Here is a 25,174-nt window from a genome sequence, read left to right as displayed (position 1 = left end):
CCAAATAGCTTCTATAGAAGGTGTTACCCCAGAGGTTCAGATACTCTTTCCAAAAAATACATGTAATATTGGATAATTTTTCTCAGTAAATAAATTAACAAGTATAATGTCTTGTGTTATTTATTTAATTGGGTTCTTCTTATCTAGTTTTAGGACTTAGAAGATCTGATCACATTTTAGGTCATATTTTTGCAGAAATAGCGAAAACTCTACAGGGTTCACAAACTTTCCAGTACCACGGTAGTTGGACATTTCAATACTAATTTATCTAGTTTGGCACAACAGTGTGTGTGAAGGCCCTGCTTCTGTGCTGTACTGTGATACATGTACTTTATGCTGTCTGAGCCTTTCAGGAGAATACACAAGAACCAAGTGTTTTTTTAAATAAATAATTAGCTTATCTTAAACAAGAAAAAATCTGCAGGTGCTGGAAATCTAAGCAACAAACACAAAATGCTGGAGGAACTCAGCAGCCCAGGCAGCATCTATGGAAAAAAGACATTTCAGGCCAAGGCCAGTCCTGCTGAAGGGTCTCGGCCCAAAACACCAACTGTACTGTTTATCATAGGTGCTGCCTGGCCTGCTGACTTAGCTTATCTGTCTTACTACTGGGAGCCACTGTTAGCTGGCTAGGTTCTATCATTCATTCTATGGGGTCTCTTGTTTCATGGTTGTCTGTGAAGAGTACGAATTTCAGGTTGAATACTGTATGCATTCTCTGATATTAAATGAACTGAAATGAATGAAAATATTTTTTTAAAAAACTATAAATGTACGAGTCTTTTTCTGACTGGAAGGTTGTGTCACACGTGATCTTAATTTTTGACATTTTAAATAAATGAAGACACTTGAGTATGATGTTCACCCAAGGGGTTGTCTAGCGGGTGGATGCAGAGGTTGACGAAGGATCCACATATTCTGGTGCAAGTGTGGAAATGAGTAAGTGGTGGCCATGTTTAGTGGCTAGGCCTGCTGGTTGTTCAGTCTCTCCTTTCACAGTGCCACATGTTCTCTGTGGCACAGTAGAGGTCAATCTTGTGTAGCACAGCTCCCTCTTGAACAGATTTCCTCCAGGTGCATCTATTGGGTGCAATGTTTTCCCAGTTTTTAGATATAATGCTGAATTTCTTCAGACTGATGTTGATGTTATTTTTAAAGCATTTCCTTTGCCCACAAGGCCTCGCTGACTGTCCTTCAACTGGGAGGGAGTAAAGGATCTGTTTGGGGAGATAAGAATTAGACATTCGGATAACATGACTTATCCATCAGAGTTGGTATTACTCTATCATGGTGGAAATGCTGCTTATGTTGGTCTTCTCCAGTATGCTGGTGTTAGTTTGTCTGCCCCTGAGGCTGATCCTCAAACTCTTTCATAAGGATCTTTAATGATACGGTTCAAGGCTTCAGCTGCCTACTGTAGTTGGTCCATGATTCCGCTTCATACAGTAATGTAGGAAGGACAACTGCTTTATAAACCAAAATTTTTGTTTGGATCTGTAGGTCACAATCTTCAAAGATCCAGACTCTTATCCTTAATCTTCCATAAACTTCACTAAGCACTACTCAGTCAGTGATTGATCTTTCAGTTGATGTCTTTTTGAAGAGAGAATGCTGCCAATGCAGGGAAAGTGGCCTACATTTTTTTAATATTCAAAACAACAGCCAGGGCCCTATGCGCCTTGGCAAAGACATTCAGGATACACTGGAGGTCTTCTTCAGAGTGTGCTGCAGTGGTGTTGTTGTCTGCATATCCTGATAGTGGTGGTGCTGACCTTGTTCTTGGGCCTTGAACTGGTTGAGGTTGAAAAGCCAGTTGTGCATTCTATATACAAGTGAATTGAATTGATCTGACTTTATTTCTTACATCCTTTACATACATGAGTAAAAATCTTTACATTACGAATCCGTCTGAATGTGCAAATTATAGTAAGTTGTACTAAAATAGTGTGTACAGTGAGATATAGAACAGAACAGTCAATATAGCTTAGAAATACAATTGTGTCAGTGTGAATTAATCAGTCTGATGGCCTGGTGGAAGAAGCTGTCCTGGAGTCTGTTGGTCCTGGCTTTAATGCTGCAATATCATTTTTTGGATGGTAGCAGCTGGAACAGAGCGCAAAAGATTTAAAAACGGAAGCAAGCTTCAACTGTTCTTCTGAATCACAGCAAGCAGGCAGAGGAGTAAGTCGCAGGTTTTTCAGGAAAAAGTTCAGATTTTTTTCAAACTACTTGGTATAAAAGAGGCACAACTGCGCAGGCGTGTGACCTCAGAGCGCGAAAGATTTAAAAAGGGAAGCAAGCTTCAATGGTTCTTCTGAATCACAGCAAACAGGAAGAGGAGTAAGTCGCTGGTTTTTCGGGAAAAAGTTCAGATTTTTTTTCAAACTACTTAGGATAAAAGAGGCACTACTGCGCAGGCATGGCTGCGTAACTGCACGACTGCGCGGAAAATTTAAAAAGAACACCGCCATATCCAGCGGGCAGCCGAGTGAACGGGTACAGAGTGATAGAGCTTTGGCTCAACGGGCTTAGGCGGAAATGGGAAGAGGCTTCCTGCGACAGTTGAGTCTTACAGTTAAGTGGCAGGTTACAGGTTTATTTAAATTAAATAAATTAACAGACAAGAGATTCTGCGAGCCGGACAAGGATACCCAAATGGTGTGTTGCCTCCCTGGTGCCAGGGTACGAGATATCCTGGATCGGGTCCAGAGTATTCTCAGGAGAGAGGGCAAGCAACCAGAAGACTTGGTACATGTTGGTACCAATGACATAGACAAAAAAAGAGAGGAGGTCCTGAAGGAAGATTACTGGGAGCTAGGAAGAAAGTTAAAAAGCCAGACCTCCAGAGTAATAATCTCAGGATTACTGCCTGAGCCATGCACTAATGATTGCAAGAATAGCAGAATTAAGCAGATGAATGTGTGGCTAAGTAACTGGTGCAGGGGGCAGGGCTTCAAACTCTTAGATCACTGGGATCTATTTTGGGGAAGACATGACTTACACAGAAACGATGGGTTACACCTGAACTCAAAGGGTACTAATATCCTGGTGGAATTGTTTAATAAAGCTGTTAGGGAGGGTTTAAACTGAGTTGGCAAGGGGAAGGAAACCAGAGCGTTAGGGTAGAGGAAGAGGAAAATAGAAACAAGTCAAGGAAGTCCTGCTGTTTAGGAGGATTTAAATTAATGTGGCGGGGGATGGGAATAAGTGCAGAGAGACAGAAGGGTGTGAAATGAGGGTAGAAGCAAAAAGTAGTAAGGTGAAAAGTAAAAGTAGCAGGCAGGCAAATCCAGGGCAAAAATCAAAAAGGGCCACTTTTCAACATAATTGTATAAGGGCTAAGAGTGTTGTAAAAACAAGCCTGAAGGCTTTGTGTGTCAATGCGAGGAGCATTCGTAACAAGGTGGATGAATTGAATGAGCAGATAGTTATTAATGAATATGATATAGTTGGGATCACAGAGACATGGCTCCAGGGTGACCAAGGATGGGAGCTCAACATCCAGGGATATTCAATATTCAGGAGGGTTAGACAGGAAAGAAAAGGAGGTGGGGTAGCCTTGCTGGTTAGAGAGGAGATAAAGGCAATAGAAAGGAAGGACATTAGCCTGAAGGATGTGGAATCGATATGGGTGGAGCTGCATAACTCTAAGAGGCAGAAAATGCTGTTGTGTACAGGCCACCTAACAGTAGTAGTGAGGTTGGGGATGGCATTAAACAGGAAATTAGAAATGCGTGCAATAAAGGAACAGTAGTTATAACAGGTGACCTCAATCTACATATAGATTGGGTGAACCAAATTGGTAAGGGTGCTGAGGAAGAGGATTTCTTGGAATGTATGCGGGTTGGTTTTCTGAACCAACATGTTGAGGAACCAACTAGAGAGCAGGCCATTGTAGACTGGGTATTGAGCAGTGAGGAAGGGTTAGTTAGCAATCTTGTCATGAGAGGCCCCTTGGGCAAGAGTGACCATAATATGGTGGAATTCTTCATTAAGATGAAGAGTGACATAGTTAATTTAGAAACAAAGGTTCTGAACTTAAAGAAGGGTAACTTTGAAGGTATGAGACGTGAATTAGCTAAGACTGGCAAATGATACTTAAAGGGTTGACTGTGGATATGCAATGGCAAGCATTTAAAGATCGCATGGATGAACTACAACAATTGTCATCCCAGTTTGGCAAAAGAATAAACCAGGGAAGGTAGTGCACTCGTGACTGACAAGGGAAATTAGGGATATTATCAAGTCCAAAGAAGAAACATACATATTAGCCAGAAAAGGAGGCAAACCTGAGGACTGGGAAAAATTCACAGTCCATCAGAGGAGGACAAAGGGCTTAATTAGGAAAGGGGAAAAAATTATGAGAGAAAGCTGGCAGGGAACATAAAAACTGACTGTAAAAGCTTTTATAGATATGTGAAAAGAAAAAGAGTGGTTAAAACAAATGTAGGTCCCTTACAGTCAGAAACAGGTGAATTGATCATGGGGAACAAGGACATGGCAGACCAATTGAATAACTACTTTGGTTCTGCCTTCACTAAGGAGGACATAAATAATCTTTCGGAAATAGTAGAGGACCGAAGGTCTAGTGAGATGGAGGAACGGAGGGAAATACATGTTAGTAGGGAAGTGGTGTTAGGTAAATTGAAGGGATTAAAGGCAGATAAATCCCCAGGGCCAGGTCTGCATCCCAGAGTGCTTAAAGAAGTAGAAGAAATAGTGGATGCATTAGTGATAATATTTCAAAACTCTTTAGATTCTGGATTAGTTCATGAGGATTGGAGGGTGGCAATGTAACCCCACTTTTTAAAAAAGGAGGGAGAGAGAAACCGGGGAATTATAGACCGGTTAGCCTGACATTGGTGGTGGGGAAAATGCTACAGTCAGTTATCAAAGATGTGATAACAGCACATTTGGAAAGCGGTGAAATCATCAGACAAAGTCAGCATGGATTTGTGAAAGGAAAATCATGTCTAACGAATCCTACAGAATTTTTTGCGTATGTAACTAGTAGAGTGGATAGGGGAGAACCAGTGGATGTGGTATATTTGGATTTTCAAAAGACTTTTGATAAGGTCCCACACAGGAGATTAGTGTGCAAACTTAAAGCACACGGTACTGGGGGTATGGTATTGATGCGGATAGAGAATTGGTTGGCAGACAGGAAGCAAAGAATGGGAATAAATGGCAGAATGGCAGGCAGTGACTAGTGGGGTACCGCAAGGCTCAGTGCTGGGATCCCAATTGTTTACAATATATATTAATGATTTAGACGAGGGAATTAAATGCAGCATCTCCAAGTTTACAGATGACGCGAAGCTGGGCGGCAGTGTTAGCTGAGAGGAGGATGCTAAGAGGATGCAAGGTGACTTGGACAGGTTAGGTGAGTGGGCAAGTTCATAGCAGATGCAATTTAATGTGGATAAATGTGAGGTTATCCACTTTGGTGGCAAGAACAGGAAAACAGATTGTCATCTGAATGGTGGCTGATTAGGAAAAGGGGAGGTGCAACGTGACCTGGGTGTCATTGTATACCAATCATTGAAAGTGGGCATGCAGGTACAGCAGGCGGTGAAAAAGGCAAATGGTACGTTGGCATTCAAGGATTCGAGTACAGGAGCAGGGAGGTTCTACTGCAGTTGTACAAGGCCTTGGTGAGACCACACCTGGAGTATTGTGTGCAGTTTTGGTCCCCTAATCTGAGGAAAGACATTCTTGCCATAGAGGGAGTACAAAGAAGGTTCACCAGATTTATTCCTGGGATGGCAGGACTTTCATATGAAGAAAGACTGGATCAACTGAGCTTATACTTGCTAGAATTTAGAAGATTGAGGGGGGATCTTATTGAAACATTTAAAATTCTAAAGAGATTGGGCAGGCTAGATGCAGGAAGATTGTTCCTGATGTTGGGGAAATCCAGAACGAGGGGTCACAGTTTAAGGATAAAGGAGAAGCCTTTTAGGACCGAGATGAGGAGAAACTTCTTCACACAGAGAGTGGTGAATCTGTGGAATTCTCTGCCACAGGGAATAGTTGAGGCCAGTTCATTGGCTATATTTAAGAGGGAGTTAGATATGGCCCTTGTGGCTAAAGGGATCGGGGGTATGGAGAGAAAGCAGGTACAGGGTTCTGAATTGGATGATCAGCCATGATCATACTGAATGGCGGTGCCAAATGGCCTAGTCCTGCACCTATTTTCTATGTTTCTATGTTAACAGTTTGTGATTGGGGTGACTCAGATCCCCAATGATCCTTCAGGCCCCTATTATGCACCTGTCACTGTAAAAGAATGATATGGCACTGTTGTTAAGTGTGCTAGAGGCAGCACAGAGGTTTATTTAGAATGGGCTGTCTTGTGAGGAAAAATTGGATAGCCCAGACTTCTATAAGCCAAAATTTAGAAGCATGAGGATCTGTGGAAATATCTAAGGTCCTGAGGAATGTTAATGGGATGGATTCAGAAAGGATGAAGTTAAGAGTTAAAGCATGAGGAGGCCGAAAAGCATAAGAAGGATTAAGGAAAACTACAAGTCATTCCACACATATGTGAAGAATGAGAGGACAACTAGTGTGAGGGTAGGTACGATCAAGGATAGAAGAGGAAACGGTCTGCAGTCAAAGGAGGAAGGGGAGGTTGTTAATGATACTTTGCTTCAGTATTCACCAGTGAGGAGGGGCCTTGATATTTGTGAAGACAGCTGACAACAGGCTGACATGCGTCAACTTTAGAAAAAGAATACATTAGAACTTTGAATAACGTTGGTTTAGATAAACCCTTGGGGCTAGACAGGATATCCCCCTTGTTACTATAGGAAGCGAGAGAAGAGATTATTGCACCTCTGGCAAAGATTTTTGCATCCTCACTGGCCACAAGAGTAGTACCAGATGATTGGAGGATGGCAGATACTATTTCTTTGTTCAAGAAAGGGAGCAGAGATAACCCTGGGAATTATAAAAGATTAAAAGATCAGCACATTGTGGGCTGATGGGCCTGTATTCTGCTGTAATGTTCTATGTTTTGTGTTCTAAAATATATAATTAGGTAAATGATATAATTTAACAAAATAGTAAGAATTCTGCTCTTGCTCCAATTTGCAGATGCAGTAGGTCAAATCTCAAATGATGCCTTGGAGTATAGGACAGAGTGAGAGAGTTTAATGGCATGGTGTAATAACAATAAACATTCACTCAATGCCGGCAAGACAAAAGATCTTGCGGAAGGTTGGGTGGGGGAGCTTGCGACATGGTTCATACATCCTGGTTACATCAATGGTGCTGAGGTTGAGAGCTTCAAGTTGTTAGGAGTGAATATGACCAATAGCCTGTCCTGATACAACCATGTTGATGCCACAGCCAAGTGCACCAGTTACTTGTACCTTCTCAGGGCACAAAAAAAATTGACATATCCCCTTTGCCCATTACTAGTTTTTTATAGCTACACTGTAGAAATCATTCTACCCTGACACACAGTAGCAAGGTTTGGCAACAGCTCTGCCCGAGGCTTTCAGAAAGCGCAGAGTCGTGGACACAGATCAGCACATCAGAACCAGCCTCCTTCCCACAGACTATTTATACCTCACTGCCTCAGTAAAACAGCCAGCATCATCAGAGATCCTGCATACCTTGGACATTCTCTCTTTTGCTTCCCCCTCCATTAAGCAGAAAAGACAAAAGCCTGAAAGCGTGAAACCCCATGCACAAGGACAGCTTCTATCCTGCCCTGCTGTTATGGGATTACCGAGTGGTCCTCCAATATAACACAGAATCCCAGTCTACCTCATTATGATTTTGCACCTTATGTTCTACCTACACTGCACTTTCTGTGCAACTGTAACTCTTTATTCTGCACCCTGTTATTGTCTTAACCTTGTATGACCTCAATGCACTACTGTGATGAAATAATTTGTATGGATGGCAAGCAAATCAAAGTTTTTCACTGTACCTTAGTATACTGTCCGTAACAATTATAAGACAGAATAAATAAACCAATAGTAACTCATCTTCCATAGCACTTTGGGACAAGGAATTACAAAGATTCATAACCTTTCGAGAACTTCTCCTCATCTCAGTCTTAAGTCTTCATTTGTCAATACATTGACCACTTTCTTCAATAAGAAAGCTGTACACATTTCATTGTCTACGACTATTGAAATTTGAGTGCACTTCTGATAAGATGAAAATCTGGGGTGGGGGTGAATGGAAGGGTAGCATGTCAGAGACAGGTTTCAAAGAAGCAGAGTTCTGTGAAGCACAGGTACTGAAGCTTGAAGTCTCACATCAGTAGGTTTAGGAACACTTTGCACCACAATGGACTTTGTGTGCTTTCTTATAAAAATTGTGTATGTATGTCTCCCATGCGAATTCCAACAATTTTCTACAGTATCATCATCGAGAGGGTGCTGTCTGGCTGCATGACTGTGTTGTACGAAAGCTGCAAGGTATCAGATCACAAGACCCTACAGAGGATAGTAAAAACTGCCAAGATCACCAGGGTCTCCCTCCCTCTACGGAAGGTGTTGTATATAAGGGACCTAAAGCATTGTTAAGGATACCTACCAACCACCCTACAATCTCTTTGATCATCTATTGTCAGGAAGGAGGAACAGGAACATCAGGACTAGGAATGCCAGACATGGTAACAACTTCTTCCCTCAGCTTGTGAGACTAATGAACGCCCTACCACCACCAAGGTCTCGTCAGTAGGAGAGCAAGCTGTTTACTGAATTGTTTATCTGTGCTGTGCACTTCACATGCATTTTGAGCTTTATCTCATTAACTTATTTATGGCAGTATATTATGCTATACTGTGTGGGATGTAGGCATTGAGAAGGCACTGTGGTACAGTGGAATGTTGCTTCATTTGGTGTTTCTTTAACATACACACACACACAGTCGAATGACAATAAACTTGTCTTTACTTCGAGATCACGTCCTACTCTGCTAATCATTTGAGACAGGCCATTCCTGCTCAATCTCATTGTAATGGACAAACCTCCAAATTACATACATCCCTCTGTCCAAACTGTGGATTTAGTAGTTTGCTCACAAATTTTGTACCATCAACAAACCTTTTGCTTTAAATACCCATATTATCTTCCTCTATGTCATTAATACAGATTGCCAACAGCCAATGCTGATTCCTGAGTACCCCACTAATTACAATCTTTCCAACATCCCCAGGCTGACTGCTACAGTCTACAGCTTTAAAAGCCTGATTGTCAAGAAAGGGCATGATTGTTGATAGACCATAATAAAATTATGTATTTTAGAAAAAAGGCAATATCTCTTTCTCACTCTGTTCTTTTTCTCTTTCACTTTTCTTTACATTCGTTCAAGCCTTATTACAGACCTATAAATTTTATTTTCTCCCTTTGCATCTTATTTTGTGTGACATTCCACCATGACAACGCAATTAATAATTTACTAGGATTAAAAGGTAGCTGAAAAATAAAATGTCAGCTGGGTTGAATCTTTTCTGGTTGAACTCCAGTAATTATAGGTCAGATACACTCAGGTCAAGTGGAAGCAAATTCCCTCTGCACTGTCATATCAACTATACTTTTGAGGTCAGAATGGTAAACTAGTTGATAAGTAATAATAAGAGTATTACTTATTTTTTTGTCAGGCAGAATCAGCAGCAGCTTTTTATTCTGCTGTACAAAGATGTTAAACATTCTGACAAATCCACTGTCATCTTTCCATTATACTGCCTGATTCTGAAAACACAGAGCCTTACCTTGCAGCAGACACAGAATGCTTTCAGGGGGTTGAGACCCAGCCAGCCACTGTTCCCTGCATCTCTGAAACGATCCATAAACTCTTTATAAAGTAATCGCTGGATTTTGGAAAGACGCACAAGTAACACGTGTTCTTCTTTGTCAGGAAGGTGACCTCTTAAAACATCATGGCCCCGCCTGCCAAAGACAAAATGCAATTAAGTAATTGAAACATCATTCATAGTAAATATTTCAGATCTTTCTTACAAGATGAAATGAATTTTGAGGAACTATTAATAAATTTTTAAAAATTCATAAATTATATTCAAACAACGCCTGAGGAAGAAGTTAGAAATAGCTGGTAGATGACATGGATGGGGATGGGGATGTAGAATTCGACAGAGATTGAATCAGGTAACCTTCTTGCTTTCACCGTGAATGACATCTATCTGGATGTTTACTATGCCAGTAAACATACTGGTATTGCGCACTGAATTACAAAATGACACACAGGTCAGTAAGTATGTGCCAGCTCTTTAAAAAGGGTAAATAATCAATCCTGTACCTTTCCCTTTCTCATTTTCCCGACATATTTTTCTTCAACTATTCACTCAACTCCCCCTTGAAAGTTATTATTAAATTTTCAAGCAATGCATTCAAAACCCCAACATTTCACTGTGTTAAAAAAATCTCGTCTCATCTGTTTCTGGCTTGAGTTTGCTGGATAGTAACTCTTAATACTTCAGAATTAGCTACATTACTGTACCTGCCTTTACAAAACCCCAACAAGTACACCACTCTGTGTACAGCTTACAGGATGCAAACCATAGAGAATTAGTTATGCAACCTTAGTCCTCTTTAATTAAAGTAAGTCATGTCTTAACTTCAAGGCACCATTGTCCATAACATTCAAACTTCACTTAGAATTTGACCTTAGATTGACTCTGGTGAAACTGTACTACATTCAGGAGAGTACCTGGAAGTGAATGCATTACTATGGAGTTGGTCTATCTGTAGTTTTACAGTTGGGAGACCTCCCATCCAAGTTCTCACCTTTGTACAAACCCTTCCAGCAGGCTGTGTAAAACATGGCTGCGATACCGCATCAGGCGGACATCCTGAGGAGTCGAGTCGATACACTGCCCATTCAGGATAGGACGCTCAAACATGTTGCTGAACTCCTGCCTGGTCCCAAGGAAGTCAGGCCGGACAAAGTCCACCATGCACCAGTACTCCATAAGGTTGTTCTGAAGTGGATATCCAGTCAGGACCACCCGCCGCCGTGAACGGATGCTCTTTAAGGCCTGAGACGTACTGGCATGGCAATTCTTTATGCGGTGGCCTTCATCACAAATAACTATATCTGGTCCTGGTCTAGAAAGGGCTTTCTCGATGCCTAAGGTACAAATGAAAACTGATGAAATGACAGTAGAATGGAGTATGAATTTGAAACAATACTGAAAGACGTGCATATATGCATATTGTAGGGTTTCTTTAATTTCATTAGGTAGAATTCTCCCAGTGTGTTAAGGGTTAAGTTCGCTATGTATGTTACATGTTACGTTGTACGTTATTATGTTTTGGGGTGGTTTTTCTCTTATATATGTATAATAAAATGTATGTTTGATAAAATAAAATATAAGTTAGAAGTAATTACACTTGTATTAATTTTTGTTGACACTCCTACAATATCAGATAAACTCGTAACTAACTTGATTTTGCATGAGTCAATTACTACAACTGCAGAAATTCAATTTAAATCACTATTTATCTCCTAAAACCATGATTGGTTTCCTCATTCTGGGAAAATAACCCTAACAGCAAATACATCATACCTCTCAGTACAAATCTAGTTGAACCCAAGCTAATAGGAACACTTTCCCTCTCACCTGGTTTTACCCATCACCTGCCAGCTTGTACTCCTTTACCTCCAACCACCTTCTTATCCTGGGTTCGTCTCCCTTCCTTTCCAATTCTGATGAAGGGTCTCACCCTGAAACGTCAACTCTTTATTTCCTTCCATAGTTGCTGCCATACCTGCTGAGTTCCTCCAACTTATGCTTGTGTTGCTAATGGGAACTAATTTCTGTAAACTTGGTCAGCATGTGTTAATTCTAATTTCCTGCTGAAGCAAAGCAGTCAAAGTAGAATTTTAAGGTAAATTTTTAAATCATTAAATTTTTATGGAGTTATTAATGAGATTCCTGTTTTCTTTGGTTGGGTAAGGGATTTGAAATTCTCTGACAAAGCAAAAATGGTATCAAGGAAATTGGTTTGGGGTTGTGGGAAGCAAGGTCTCCAATAACTCTGCTTCACCCAAAAAATGACATAGAAATTACAAAATTCTCAAAAGAGAAAAATAAATGAAACAAGGCAAATAACATATACCACAGAGACTAGACTGTACCTCTCCAGTCAGGTGCACTGATCACATTGCCAGTGCTATGAATTCCTACAGTTTAATGGAATCACCTGGTTTGTTTAGTAGTATGGTGCCGAAGATAGATGAAATGTTAAGCCACAACATGACTCAGTTTAAAAGAAAGCCGGATAAATATTTGAAGCCAACGGTCTGTACAGAGCTGTAGGGAGATGGTCAATATCCAGGAATAGGTTTGCAGCGTCCTGGCAAACATTTCATGCCAGGATGTCAAACAAAATGCTTTCCACCTATGCTCCAAATTCCTCTGACTAAATTCATCACTACTGAGGCCACTGCCTACTTCTAGTAATTTCTCCTCCCTTTCTCTATTTTTCCATTCCCCATTCTGACTCTCTTCTTATCCCTTATCTTCTCCTCTCCTGCCTATCACCTCCCTAAAGTGCCTCCCCTCATCAGATTCCTTCTTCAGCGCTTTACTTCTTCCCCCATCACTTCCCAGCTTCTCAGTTCATTCCCTCCCCAACCACCCACTTTCCCCCTCACCCGGTCTCACCTATCACCTGCCAACTTGTACTCCTTACCCTCCCCTCACTTTCTAATTTTGGCTTCTTCCTACTTCCTTTCCAGTCCTAATGAAGTGTCTTGGTCTGAAACATCAACTATTTATTCCTCTCCATAGATGCTGCCTGACCTGCTGAGTTCCTCCAGCATTTTGTGCATTTGGTCTGGATTTCCAGCATCTGCAGAATCTCGCGTTACTACTTCTTAGTTGGCACTTTATACAGTTGAGAGAAGGCTTCTCTCCTCTGCACTAAACGATGTGGCAACAAGGGCCAGCTGGTAGGGATCCATAAAGTTGTGGATTCCAGCACCACATCCAAACATGAATGCCTTATAAAGCCAAAAAGAACGAACAGAGCATTTTTATTGTTAGAGTATTGTGTTTTGGTTCAAATATTGAAGTCCTATTTACAGATTCAGATTGGCATAAATATCCTCTTTTAAAGAACAGCACAATGTTCTCAAAAATATGGCAATTTATCAGCTAATACCATCAACAGTGCTGTCTGACTGAACATGGGACCCTACTTCATGTGCACTAATTGCCTGAAGGTCAGCCTGTGAGTAGCTGTGGGACAAAATGTTTGAGGTTCTGAATGGTGGTATAAAATAGATTTTCATCATTACCTTTCAACAGTTCTTGCTGCCGATCTTCCTCATCCAAATCTATAATTACTGGTCCTGTCGATTTCTTGGTCTTCTTTCTCCTCCCACTAACAAAAGATTTTTTCAATGAAAGCAGGCGATACATCTCATACCCCATTAAGAGCATGCCACCGTCAGTTGACCATTCATTGATAACCTTGGCACGGGCCACAGTTGTTCTACAGGAAATGGAAAACAATTATCAGAAAATGATAATGCATGTGACACTTCTAACAGTATAGCATTGTATCCATTGTAAGTTACATCAGGCTCCAGATCCAATAAAGTATCCAAATACACTGGGACTTCTGGCACTATAGTCAACAATTTAGCAACTAGGTTCAAATTGATTTATTTATCACATATACATCAAAACAATGAAATGCATCATTTGTGCTAGCAACCAAGGATGTGCCCGCAGGTGCCGCTACACGTTCTGTCGCCAGCATAACGTGCCCACAATGCTCGGCAGAACAAAGAATCTAATCCGCAGTGTTCCAGCTTCATTCTCCAGGCTTTGGATGAGCCAAAGTCCAAGCAGCGGAAAAGACAGAGCAGGGAGATGTCTCACTGCAGCAGTCAGAATGCACTAAGTCCCATAATCAATCATTTATTACTTGCACAGTTCTAACGATATCCGTTCATATGGTTTTACAGCACTTTTACCTCCTATTTCCCTGTCTCTCTCCATTATTTCATATATGGTTAGAAATCTACTTATAACATTCCTGCTGCTTTGAACGTGTGAATGAAATCCTCGTGTATTAATGTTTTCAACTACGGTGGGGATAGAAGCATAGAAAATAGGTGCAGGAGTAGGCCATTTGGCCTTTCAAGCCTGCACCGCCATTCAGTAAGATCATAGCTGATCATCCAACTCAGAACCCTGTACCTGCTTTCTCTCCGTACCCCCGATCCCTTTAGCCACAAGGGCCATATCTAACTTCCTCTTAAATATAGCCAATGAACCGGCCTCAACTGTTTCCTGTGGCAGAGAATTCCACAGATTCACCACTCTCTGTGTGAAGAAGTTTCTCCTCATCTCGGTTCTAAAAGGCTTCCCCTTTATCCTTAAACTGTGACTCCTCGTTCTGGACTTCCCCAACATCGGAAACAACCTTCCTGCATTTAGCCTGTTCAATCCCTTTAGAATTTTATACGTTTCAATAAGATCCCCCCTCCCACCCCTCAATCTTCTAAATTCCAGTGAGTATAAGCCTAGTTGATCCAGTCTTTCTTCATATGAAAGTCCTGCCATCCCAGGGATGTAACAGGTGAATACAAATAATTATTCACAAAAGGCATGGGCCTTTTTCATATTAATGTCAGCAGGTGGGAAAAAGGCTGCATCAATTCAATAATATTAGCATGCTTTGGGAATATTACTAACACACGTTATCTTGAAATATAGGGCAAAATCATGCATCATTCTGTGCACAGCAGAGTCACAAGCAGCCCTGATGTGAGCACATTATACACATTAATCGGTCATAACAACCTTAACTAGGAGAGGAATGATGGCCAGAAGACTGCGAAAATCCCCTGCTCTGTTTAAAATTAATAAACAAGATCATTAACATTGAACCACACAAACAAAAAGGCCTCAAGTGCATTCTAAGAATGTAGTACTTAGTAGCATCTCAGGTAGTTAATATAGTGATGGGACAATAATTATTTGTAACTCAGTTTGCACAGGAGGTTAAGACAAACAATTTTCTTTGCCCCACTGAAGTTTGCAGATTTGAGCAAATTCCTTCTTTGGCCCAGATCAGGCAAGGATTTCCCTCCCTTTTTTAAGACATGCAACAGACATACTTGTGCTCATCATTTAGGATATGAACTTTGAAACTCCGGGGCTGAATTTCTTCAGGGTTGTAATCTGCAGGAAGTGCTTCTTGGGCTGGAAGCCACATGTTAAACTCAGCCAACCAGTTCTGCAAAGTGTTTACCTGAAAATGACAAAAATGGTAACTAGCCAGCATTTTCTCTGCGCAGCGACAACCCTCCTCCCTTGTCTCCCAGCCCATACAAATTAGAGCTTCTCTACTCCCTACAGGTGCCTGTCTTTTGATCTGTACCAGAGAAGGGGGAGCTTGCCTTTGCGCACAGGTAATGTTGCCCAGGTTTTTTCTGCATTTTGGATGTGGACTTCAGGCTTTTTTCCAGTCTTATAGTTTTTAACCCAATCTTCTTGTTTTTGTTGTGTGGGGAGGGGGATTTGGGGGTTGATGTACCTGATCTGTCTTAGTTTTTTTGTCTGGGGCCAATGTACTTTGTTCTTTTTTTTTGTCTGGGAAAAGAGATTTGGGGGGTCAACACGCCTGATCCATTTTGCTCGTTTTTTGCGCAGGAGTAGTTTGGGGGTTGATGTGCCTGTTCCGTTTTTGTTTGCTGTTTTTTTCCAGGGAGGTGGGATTTGGGGGTTGATGATTGTGCTGCTTTTTTCTTTCTTGGTTTCACGGCTACCCAGAGAACCGAAGAATTTCAGAGTTGTATCCTTTGATAATAAATAAACCTTTGAGCACTGAAGTCAACTATTATCTATCAGTTCAAAATACTTTCTGTTTCTTTAAATACTGGCTCTGATGATCCTACAGCCAATCCCCAATATACAATAATGGCATCAAACCCAGCATGTGGTAGAAAAATAGTGATCACCATTATATGACAATTCTGCAGATGCAATAAAAGCTAAGAACTGAAATCAGATTATTATGTAAGGTGTTGATTATACAAAAAAATCCTAATCTGCAGGTCATACCAACATGCACTTCTTTCAGACATGCTGACAATTAGTTCCATCTTTCTCTTCCCTCACAAACTATGACTTTTCTTTCACAAATAAAGAGAACAGTTAATAGATACTGACCGGTACAATAGCAAGGACAGTGCGTGCTTCTGTGTATCGGAAGAGTACATCCACGAAGGAGACCATTTGCAGGGTCTTGCCAAGACCCATACTGTGTGCCAGGATGCAACCAAAGCCGCTACTGCTTTTAAACCTTTCCAGTGACTCCACCAAATTATCATACAAGAAACGGATTCCTCCAATCTGCATGTGAAGAAACAGAATGCAAAGGCTGAGAAACACACAGGAGGAACTCAGCAGGTCAGACAGCATCTATGGAAGTGAATAAACCATCAACCTTTTGGGCCGAGACCCTTCATCAGCACTGGAAAGAAAGGGGGAGAATGCCAGAATAAGAAGGTACTAGGAGGGGAAGGAGTACAAGCTGGAAGGTGACAGGTGGGAGAGGGGGGACGGACGAAGCACAAGCTGATGGGTGGAAAACATGAAGGGCTGGAACAAAAGGAGCTTGACAGAAGGGGAGAGTGAACCATGGAGAAAGAGAAGCACCAGTTTGGCAGGTGAAGAGAAAATAAAAGGGGTAAGAGGGGAGCCAGAAGAGGGAATGGAAAAAGAGAGAAAGGGAAGAGGGAAAATTACTGGATGTTGGAGAAATTGATGTTAATGCCATCAGGTTGGAGGCTCTCTTTATACTTTACTTTATTGTCACCAAACAATTGATACTGGAGCGTACAATCGTCACAGTGATATTTGTTTCTGTGCTTCGCGCTCTCTTAAGTACAAATCAAAGTAAATATAACAAAAATTTAAATTATAAATCATAATTAGAAAATAGAAAAGGGAAAGTAAGGTAGTGCAAGTCAGGTCCAGATATTTGGAAGGTACAACCCAGATCCGGGTCAGGATCTGTTCAGCAGTCTTATCACAGTTGGAAAGAAGCTGTTCCCAAATCTGGCCATACGTATCTCCATGCTCCTGAACCTTCTCCCGGAGGGAAGTGGGACAAAAAGTGTGTTGGCTGGGTGGGTCTTGTCCTTGATTATCCTGGTAGCACTGCTCTGACAGCATGCGGTGTAAAGTGAGTCCAAGGATGGAAGATTGGTTTGTGTGAGGTGCTGGACTATGTTCACGATCTTCTGCAGCTTCTTCCGGTCCTGGACAGGACAACTTCCATACCAGGTTGTGATGCACCCTAGAAGAATGCTTTCTATGGTGCACCTATAAAAATTAGTGAGGGTTTTAGGGGACAGGCCAAATTTCTTCAGCTTTCTCAGGAAGTAAAGGCACTGGTGGGCCTTCTTGGCAGTGGACTCTGCTTGGTTAGATCTAGTCAGGTCATTTGTGATATTCACCCCGAGGACCTTAAAGCTTTTGACCGGTTCCACCTGCGCACCACCGATGTAGATGGGGTTGTGTGATCCGCTACTCCTTCTGAAGTCAACAACCAATTCCTTCGTCTTGCTGACATTGAGGGATAGGTTATTGTCTTCGCACCATGCCACCAGGTTCTTAATTTCCTCTCAATACTCAGACTTATCATTACCCATGATACAGCCTACAATTGTGGTGTCATCAGCAAACTTGTATATTGAGTTTGATGGAAACTTGGCTACACAATCATGGGTGTACAGTTTGAGTACAACAGGGCGCTGAGTACACAGCCTTGTGGGGCACCAGTGCTCAGAGTGATTGTAGAGGAGAGCGTGTCCCCTATTTTTACAGCCTGGGTCCTGTCTGTGAGGAAGTTGAAGATCCAGCTGCAGATCTGAGTGCTAAGACCCAGGTTCCGGGGCTTAGGAATCAGTTTATTTGGAATGATGGTATTAAGGGCAGAGCTGTCGTCGATGAAAAGGAGCCTTACATATGCGTCTTTATTCTCCAGGTGTCCTAAGGAGGAATGTAGTGCCAGAAAGATGGCATCTGCCGTTGACCTGTTGCTCCGGTAGGCGAATTGCAAAGCGTCGAGGTTGACTGGTAGGTTATGGTTGATGTGTTCAATAACCAATCGCCTGAAGCACTTCATAGCAATTGATGTCAGAGCCACAGGTCGATAGTCATTCAGGCATGCCAACTTGCTTTTCTTCGGCACCGGGATTATCATTGCCTTCTTAAAACACGAGGGGATCTTAGACTGAAGCAGGGAGCAGTTGAAGATATCAGCAAACACTCCAGCTAGCTCGCTTGCACAGGCCCGGAGAACCCATCCCGGGATGCCAAATGGGCCCATCGCCTTCCTTGGATTTATCTTCAGGAAGGCTCTTCTAACATCTTCATCAGTGATGATGAGTCTCGACGCCAGCAGGTCCGGTTCATCTAGATGGAATATGAGGTGCTGCTCCTCCAACCTGAGAGTGGCCTTGAACCAACATGTCAGAATGAGAACGGGGATTGGAATTAAAATAGTTGGTCACTGGGAAATCCTGCTTTTTGTAAATGTTGTTATCAACTGATAGGTGATCACAAAATATCAACATGATGTTACATTTTCAAAATATTGCAACAGAAATGTGGTGGATTCTGCAAAATCACCCCGTGGTAGGATTAGAAACATGCATATGTACTAGAAATGCATGAACAAAAGTTTCAAAGATGAATGGTATTGAAGAGGGTAAGTGAGAGCAAGGGTGCAAACAATGGGATGGGGGATAACACGGAACAATACAGTCCTTTCAGCCTCAATGTTGCGGTGACTTGTTAACCTAATCCCACCCCCAGAGTCCTGCGTTTTTCTTCAAGATGGCAGCGCATCCAGTCTCAACGGCCATTCCAGTTCCAACTAATGGTGTAATTGTTTGTCTTTCTTATGACTGCACGACATTGCTACACTTTAAGAACACTGAGTACTGGAAGTCTACCTCACTAACAAGTTGTTGGACAGAGGTTGAGCTCTGCAGCATGGGCTTATTGCATTCTGTGTTGTAGCCTGTTGCAGCCTCCAGTCAACATGTCCACAGAATTTAGGCAGGACTGTTTTTAAGTTAGCTGTTGGAAGTGGTGCGCAATGAAACAGAGGCACAGAAGGCATGTTGGTACTCGTGCGAAACCCTGCATGCCAGCTCTCCTGTCGATTCTGCTTTCAAACGTTCAATCACTAGAAAATAAACTAGATCACCTGTGTCTGAGATTGAATCAGTGTGAGATGAAAGACCTGCATAGTTATTTGATGGAAATGTTACTCCAAAATATCTCTGAACAGCCATACAGCTAGAAGGTTTCACCTCTTTTCAGACTGACAGGATTCCCACGATCTCTGGTAAGATCTGTGTTGGAGGTGTACGTATCTATGTTGATAAGATCTGGTGCGTGAACGCTTCGGTAGTGATGACGCACTGTTCATCACTGATATACAGTGAAGTGCAGGCTTATCCATTTACTGAGGGAGCCCACTGCTTCTGTCATTTTGTCTGCACACATCCTCCATGTGTAATGCTGGGGAGGTGCTGAGCTCTACTGCGGCATCAGTTACAGTTATAAGAAGTTTGTGAACCCTTTGCAATTAGCTGGTTTTCTGCATTAATTACTCATAAAATGTGATCTGATCTTCATCTAAGTCACAATAATAGACAAACACAATCTGCCTAAACTAATAACACACAAACAATTGTACTTTTCATGTCTTTATTGAAAACTTTGTTTAATCATTCACAGTCCAGGCAGAAAAAAGTATGTGAACCCTTGTATTTAATAACTGGTAATAACTCCTTTAGCAGCAATATCCTCCTTCAAGTGCTTCCTGTAGCAGCTGATCAGACTTGCAGAACGGTGAAGAGGAATTTTAAACCACTCCTCCCTACAAAACTGTTTCAGTTCATCAATATTTAGAGTCATAGAAATGTACAGCACAGAAACAGGCCTTTCGGTCCATCTAGTCTGCGCAAATCCATTTAAGCTGTTTACTTTTTATTGAACTCCATGATTATACCATCCATGTACCCTTCCAAACTTCCCTTAAATTATGAAATTGAGCCTCCACAATTCCCATGCTCTCTGCGTGAATAAGATTCCCCTCATGTTTCCCTTAAATTTTTCACCATGAACACTGACGAACACTCAGGTCTTTAGAAATGCTTTAGTAGCCTTTTCCAGCTTCAAGCAACTCTACAGTTCTTTTTCCAAGGTCCTCTGAAAGTTGTTTTGATCAAGGCATGGTGCACATAAACAAATCTTTCTTGAGAAGAGCAGGCTCTGTCAGTAACCTGACATTGTGTATCTTTCTTTATAAAGTAGGACACCTCTACAAACCACACCTTCAATCTCATCTCATTGACTGGAACACCTGACTCCAAATAGCTTTTGTAGAGGCATTACTCCAGAGGTTCACCTACTTCTCTGAACCTGGACTGCAAATGTGTACTTATTATTGACAAGTACAATTGTTTGTGTGTTAATAGTTTAGGCAGATGTTTGTCTATTATTGTGACTTAGATGAAGATCAGATGACATTTTATGAGTAATTAATGCACAAAACTAGGTAATTGCAAAGGGTTCACAAACTTTTTCTTGCAACTGCACCTGCAAGCCACACGCCTCTTTTTTGCTGCTGGGGACTTCAACAATGCTAATAGTCCTGCCTAAGTTCTATCAGCACGTTGACTTTTCTACCCGAGGTGAGAGCACATTAGACCTGAATTATAAACACAAGAAAATCTGCAGATGCTGGAAATTCAAAGCAACATGTCCAAAATGCTTGAGGAACTCAGCAGGCCAGGCAGCATCTATGAAAAAGAGTAAACAGTCATTGTTTCTGAGACCCTTCATCAGACCTGGATTATGCTAACATCCCTGGTGCACACAAAGCTGCTCCCTGTCCTCACCTCAGATTCTCTGACCACTTATCTGTTATGCTAGTTCCTGTATGGAGACCACTGATTAAAGGAGTCAAACCAGTTCAAATGGAGACAAATGAAAAAATCTGCAGACGCTGGAAATCTACCCCCCATACCCCTCCCCGTTTCACCTATCACCTTGTGTTTCTCTCTCTCCTCCCTCCCCCCCCCCACTTTTAAATCTACTCCTCATCATTTTTTTCTCCAGTCCTGCCAAAGGCTCTTGGCCTAAAACATTGACTGTGCTTTTTTCCATAGATGCTGCCTGGCCGACTGAGTTTCCCCAGTACTTTGTGTGTGTTGCTTTGGATTTCCACCCTCTGCAGAATTTCTTGTGTTTACAACATACGCCTTCTCAGCAACTCTATCAGCTTGCGCAGCAACTTTGAGTGATCTGTGGGTGTGCACCCCAAGATCCCTCTGTTCCTCCACACTGCTAAGAATCCTGCCATTAACCTTGTAATCTGCCTTCAAATCTGACCTTCCAAAGTGAATCATTTCACACTTTTTCTCGATTGAACTCCATCTGCTGCTTCTCAGCCCAGCTGAGCATCCTATCAATGTCCCACTGTAAACTACGACAACCTTCAACACTATACACATCATCAACCTTTGTATCATCTGCAGACTTACTAACCCACCCTTCCCTTATCCAAGTTGTTTATAACATCATAAAGAGCAGGAGACCCAGAACAGATCCCTGAAGAACACCACTGATCACCGACCTCCAGGCAGAATACACCCCCACAGCCACACAAAATTATAAGACAAACTTATACCCTTTGCTACACATTCCAGAGAATATCACCCAGCATTATTGTCTTGTACGTGCTCTAGCCATTGCAGTTTGAGAGATTCAGGTAAGGTGTTCCTTATACAATTGAGAGAAAGACCAGAATCAGCTAGCACTGACATTTATTTTTTTCTGTTTAGTGATATAGTACAGAACAGGCCCTTCCAGTTCAATAATCCCAAAGAGCAACCCACCTACTTAGACCCAGCCTAATCACAGGACAATTTACAATGACAAATTAACCTATTAACCAGTACATCTTTGGAATGTGGGAGGGAACCAGAGCACTCATGGGAAGGATGTACTAACTTCTAAAGATGGCATTGGAATTGATATCTGATGCCCTGAGTTGTAATAGCATCACATTAACCACTATGCTACCATGGCGGAACACTACGATGTAGTGCTTTGAACGGTTGGTCACAAAACATAAGCAACTCTTGCCTGAGGAGTGACTTAGATTTGCTCTAGTTTGCCTACCAACACAAAAGGTCAACAGCAAATATCATTTCACTGGCTCTTCACTCAGCTCTGGAACATCTGTATAGTGAAGATGTGTACATTAGGATTCATTTAATTGACTACAGCTGCACATTCAATTATCTCAACTCTTCAAAATTAATCAATAAGCTCCAAGACTTGGACCTTGATAACTTTCTGTGCAACTGAATCCTCGATTTCCTCAGCTGCAGAACCCAGTCATTAGACTTGACAACAGCAATGTCCATCAGCACAGGTGCATCACAAGGTTGTGCGCTTACCTTGCTCTACTCGCTTTATAGGTTCTGGCATGCTAACAATTTGCAAATGTTACTCCACTCTTCAAGAATGGAGGGAGGCAGAAAAAAGGAAATTTGCCAGTTAATTTGACCTCAGTGGTTGGGAAGAAGTCGGAGTCCATTTTTGAAGCTGAGCTTTCAGGGTATTTGGAGGCACATGATAAAATAGGCCAAAGTTGGCATTGTTTCCTTCAGGGAAAATCTTACCAGACAAATCTGCTGGAATTTTTTGAAGAAATAGCAAGCAGGATAGACAAGAGAATTGGTGGATGTTCAAGAGGCAGCTTAACAAAATGAGAGCTCATGGTATTACAGGAAAGATACTAGCATGGATAGAGGATTGGCTGACTGACAGGAGGCAAATAGTGGGAATAAAGGAAGCTCTTCTGGTTAATTGTTGGTGACAACCTGTTCCTCCGTGGTCAGTGATGGGGGCACTTCTATTTATGTTATTTGCCAATGATTTGGACAATGGAATTGATAGCTTTATGGCCAAGTTTATGGCCGATATGAAGCTATATGGATGGGCAAGTAGTGTTGAGGAAGCAAGTTTACGTGGTTCTCAGCACTTTGCTTCTGTCCCGCTTGCTCACGTTTTTTCCGCTCAAAAAACTCAGTGGGTTTGTCTTTAAGTGCAGGTTGTTTGGACTTAAGGTGCTGAAGCAGTTTTGAGTGCTCCATTGCCTCATTAGACAGCCTCTGGACCTGAACTCCAGCCTCCCGCCTGCCCACCACCAGACACCTTGGCCAGATGTGGCTGGGGTGAGAGGACAAGGTCAGGTCTGGAGGTCCCCCTGCCAGGGCTGTGGCAGTCGCAGTCTGGAGAGAGCGACCAAGCGAGCGAGGAGTGTGACAGGGCATGCGCCCACCCCTCTTGTAGGATCTATTGGCTGACAAAAAGCTCTGCTACTTATGAAACCCTGAGCCCGAATGAGGTCTGTGAATATTTTAGCACCGGGCTCCCCACAAATATTTGCTGTGCTAAACAGGTTTAGAGGCTCCGCCCATCTGTCCGCGCTCCAGGCCAGTAGCAACGGCACTTCCTACTGGCCGGTTACCTGAGGCCAACCAGTGACCCCTGGTGCAAGGGTATCACTGCGTTGAGGCGACTGATGACCTCGCGTGTATTCAAGTTCAACAGTGGGCATGACAGAGAATGAGGGAAGGTGCAGCTGACTCATATCGTTTCCTCGCAGCCCGGTGGTTGGGGACACTGAAGTACACTGTAGTGCGTGGCGGGGGAGCTACACGCATGCGTACTGGGCCAAAAGAACGGAACTAAAACCCCGCAACCTGGAAACAATCTCTCAAAAGTATTTGAGTATTTATTTTTCTTTTTTTTGCGATCTACTGGGAAAGTCTCAAAGATCGACTAGTCACTCGCGATCGACGGGTTGGCGACCACTATACTACATTGACTCAATTCCAATCTACATCAATTAATTGATTTGTTAGTTTATTATTGTTATGTGCACATACATAACATTTCATCACATTAGTGTACTGAGGTAGTATGGAGAAAATAAAAACTGAATGTAGAATGAAGTATTAACAGTTATAGAGAATGTGCAGTGCAGACAGACAATAAGGTGCAAGGCCATAACAAGGAAGATTGTGAGGTCTTGAGTCCATCTTATTTGTTCAATACTTTATAACAGCATGATAGAAAGCTATAAGTACTAAGACTGATGTTCCAAGTCACAAATAAAGTACGCCAAGAAGGCTACTGAAGTTCACAATATTTGTGTCAGTTTCATTAGAAGTCTTCAGAAGGTTCAAAACTCCTATGATCAGAAACAATAGGAGTCATACCTATATATCACACATTGGTAAGATATGCTGTTACAAAGCAATCCTTAGTAGTACTGATAAAATTTGATCCCATTACCTGGTGTGATTTGACAGCACGTGCCAGTTGGGGTGCCAGGAAAATATCTTGCTCATTTGGAGGATGATTTATGTTGACAAGTACACGACCTAAATCATCTGGCTGGTTCAAGGCATCATTCACGTGAGCACCATTGCTCTCCTCGTTCACCTCCTCCTCTTCATTGCTGGATCCACTATCAAGGATTTGGAGTGAGTCATCTTCCCCTGAACTCAGCTCAATCACATCTTCCAAGCCAGAAAGAAAAATAAGGTGATATGTCAAATAAGGCATTACTACAAAATGGGAACTGTTTGCTGTAACAGTATGTAGATGCTAATTCAACAGATAATATTGTTCTTTCAACTGAATCAAAGAAGGTTTAATATCACAGGCATATGTCGTGAAATTTGTTGACTTTGCGGCAGCGGTATATTGCATTACATAATAACAGAAACAAGGTGAATTACAGAAAGTATATACAGTTGCAAGAAAAAGTTTGCGAACCCTTTGCAATTACCTGGTTGTCTGCATTTACTCATAAAATGTGGTCTGATCTTCATCTAAGTCATGATAAACACAGTCTGCCTAAACTAATAACCTACAAACAATAGTACTTCTTCTCATCAGTACTGTTTTCCATTTAAACAATCACTGTCGAGGTTCAAAAAAGTATATGAACCTCTGGGTTAATGCTTCTACAAAATCTATTTGGAGTCAAGTGTTCCAATCAATGAGATGCGATTGGAGGTGTGGTTGTAGAGGTGACCTGTGCTATAAAAAAGACACACAAAG

At 41.9% G+C, this 25,174-nt stretch overlaps 1 protein-coding gene across 2 annotated transcripts in view; it reads right to left on the bottom strand.

Annotated features, from left to right (window-relative positions):
- rad54l2 (RAD54 like 2) overlaps window positions 1–25,174 on the bottom strand; it is a 202,173-nt gene that overhangs the window by 44,677 nt on the left and 132,322 nt on the right. For both annotated transcript variants that reach the window (XM_059944447.1, XM_059944448.1), the window contains exons 7-12: window positions 24,401–24,627; window positions 16,175–16,357; window positions 15,121–15,254; window positions 13,288–13,484; window positions 10,770–11,112; window positions 9,737–9,914 (exon numbers count right to left, since the gene is read on the bottom strand). In XM_059944447.1, the coding sequence (XP_059800430.1) occupies window positions 9,737–9,914; window positions 10,770–11,112; window positions 13,288–13,484; window positions 15,121–15,254; window positions 16,175–16,357; window positions 24,401–24,627 (1,262 nt within the window). The remainder of the gene's footprint in view (window positions 1–9,736; window positions 9,915–10,769; window positions 11,113–13,287; window positions 13,485–15,120; window positions 15,255–16,174; window positions 16,358–24,400; window positions 24,628–25,174) is intronic.

This window comes from Hypanus sabinus, chromosome 19 (genome assembly GCF_030144855.1).
Source record: "Hypanus sabinus isolate sHypSab1 chromosome 19, sHypSab1.hap1, whole genome shotgun sequence".
Classification (NCBI taxonomy): Eukaryota; Metazoa; Chordata; class Chondrichthyes; order Myliobatiformes; family Dasyatidae; genus Hypanus; species Hypanus sabinus.
Note: the sequence above shows the minus strand (reverse complement) of the source record. Positions and strands in the feature narration are given on the sequence as shown.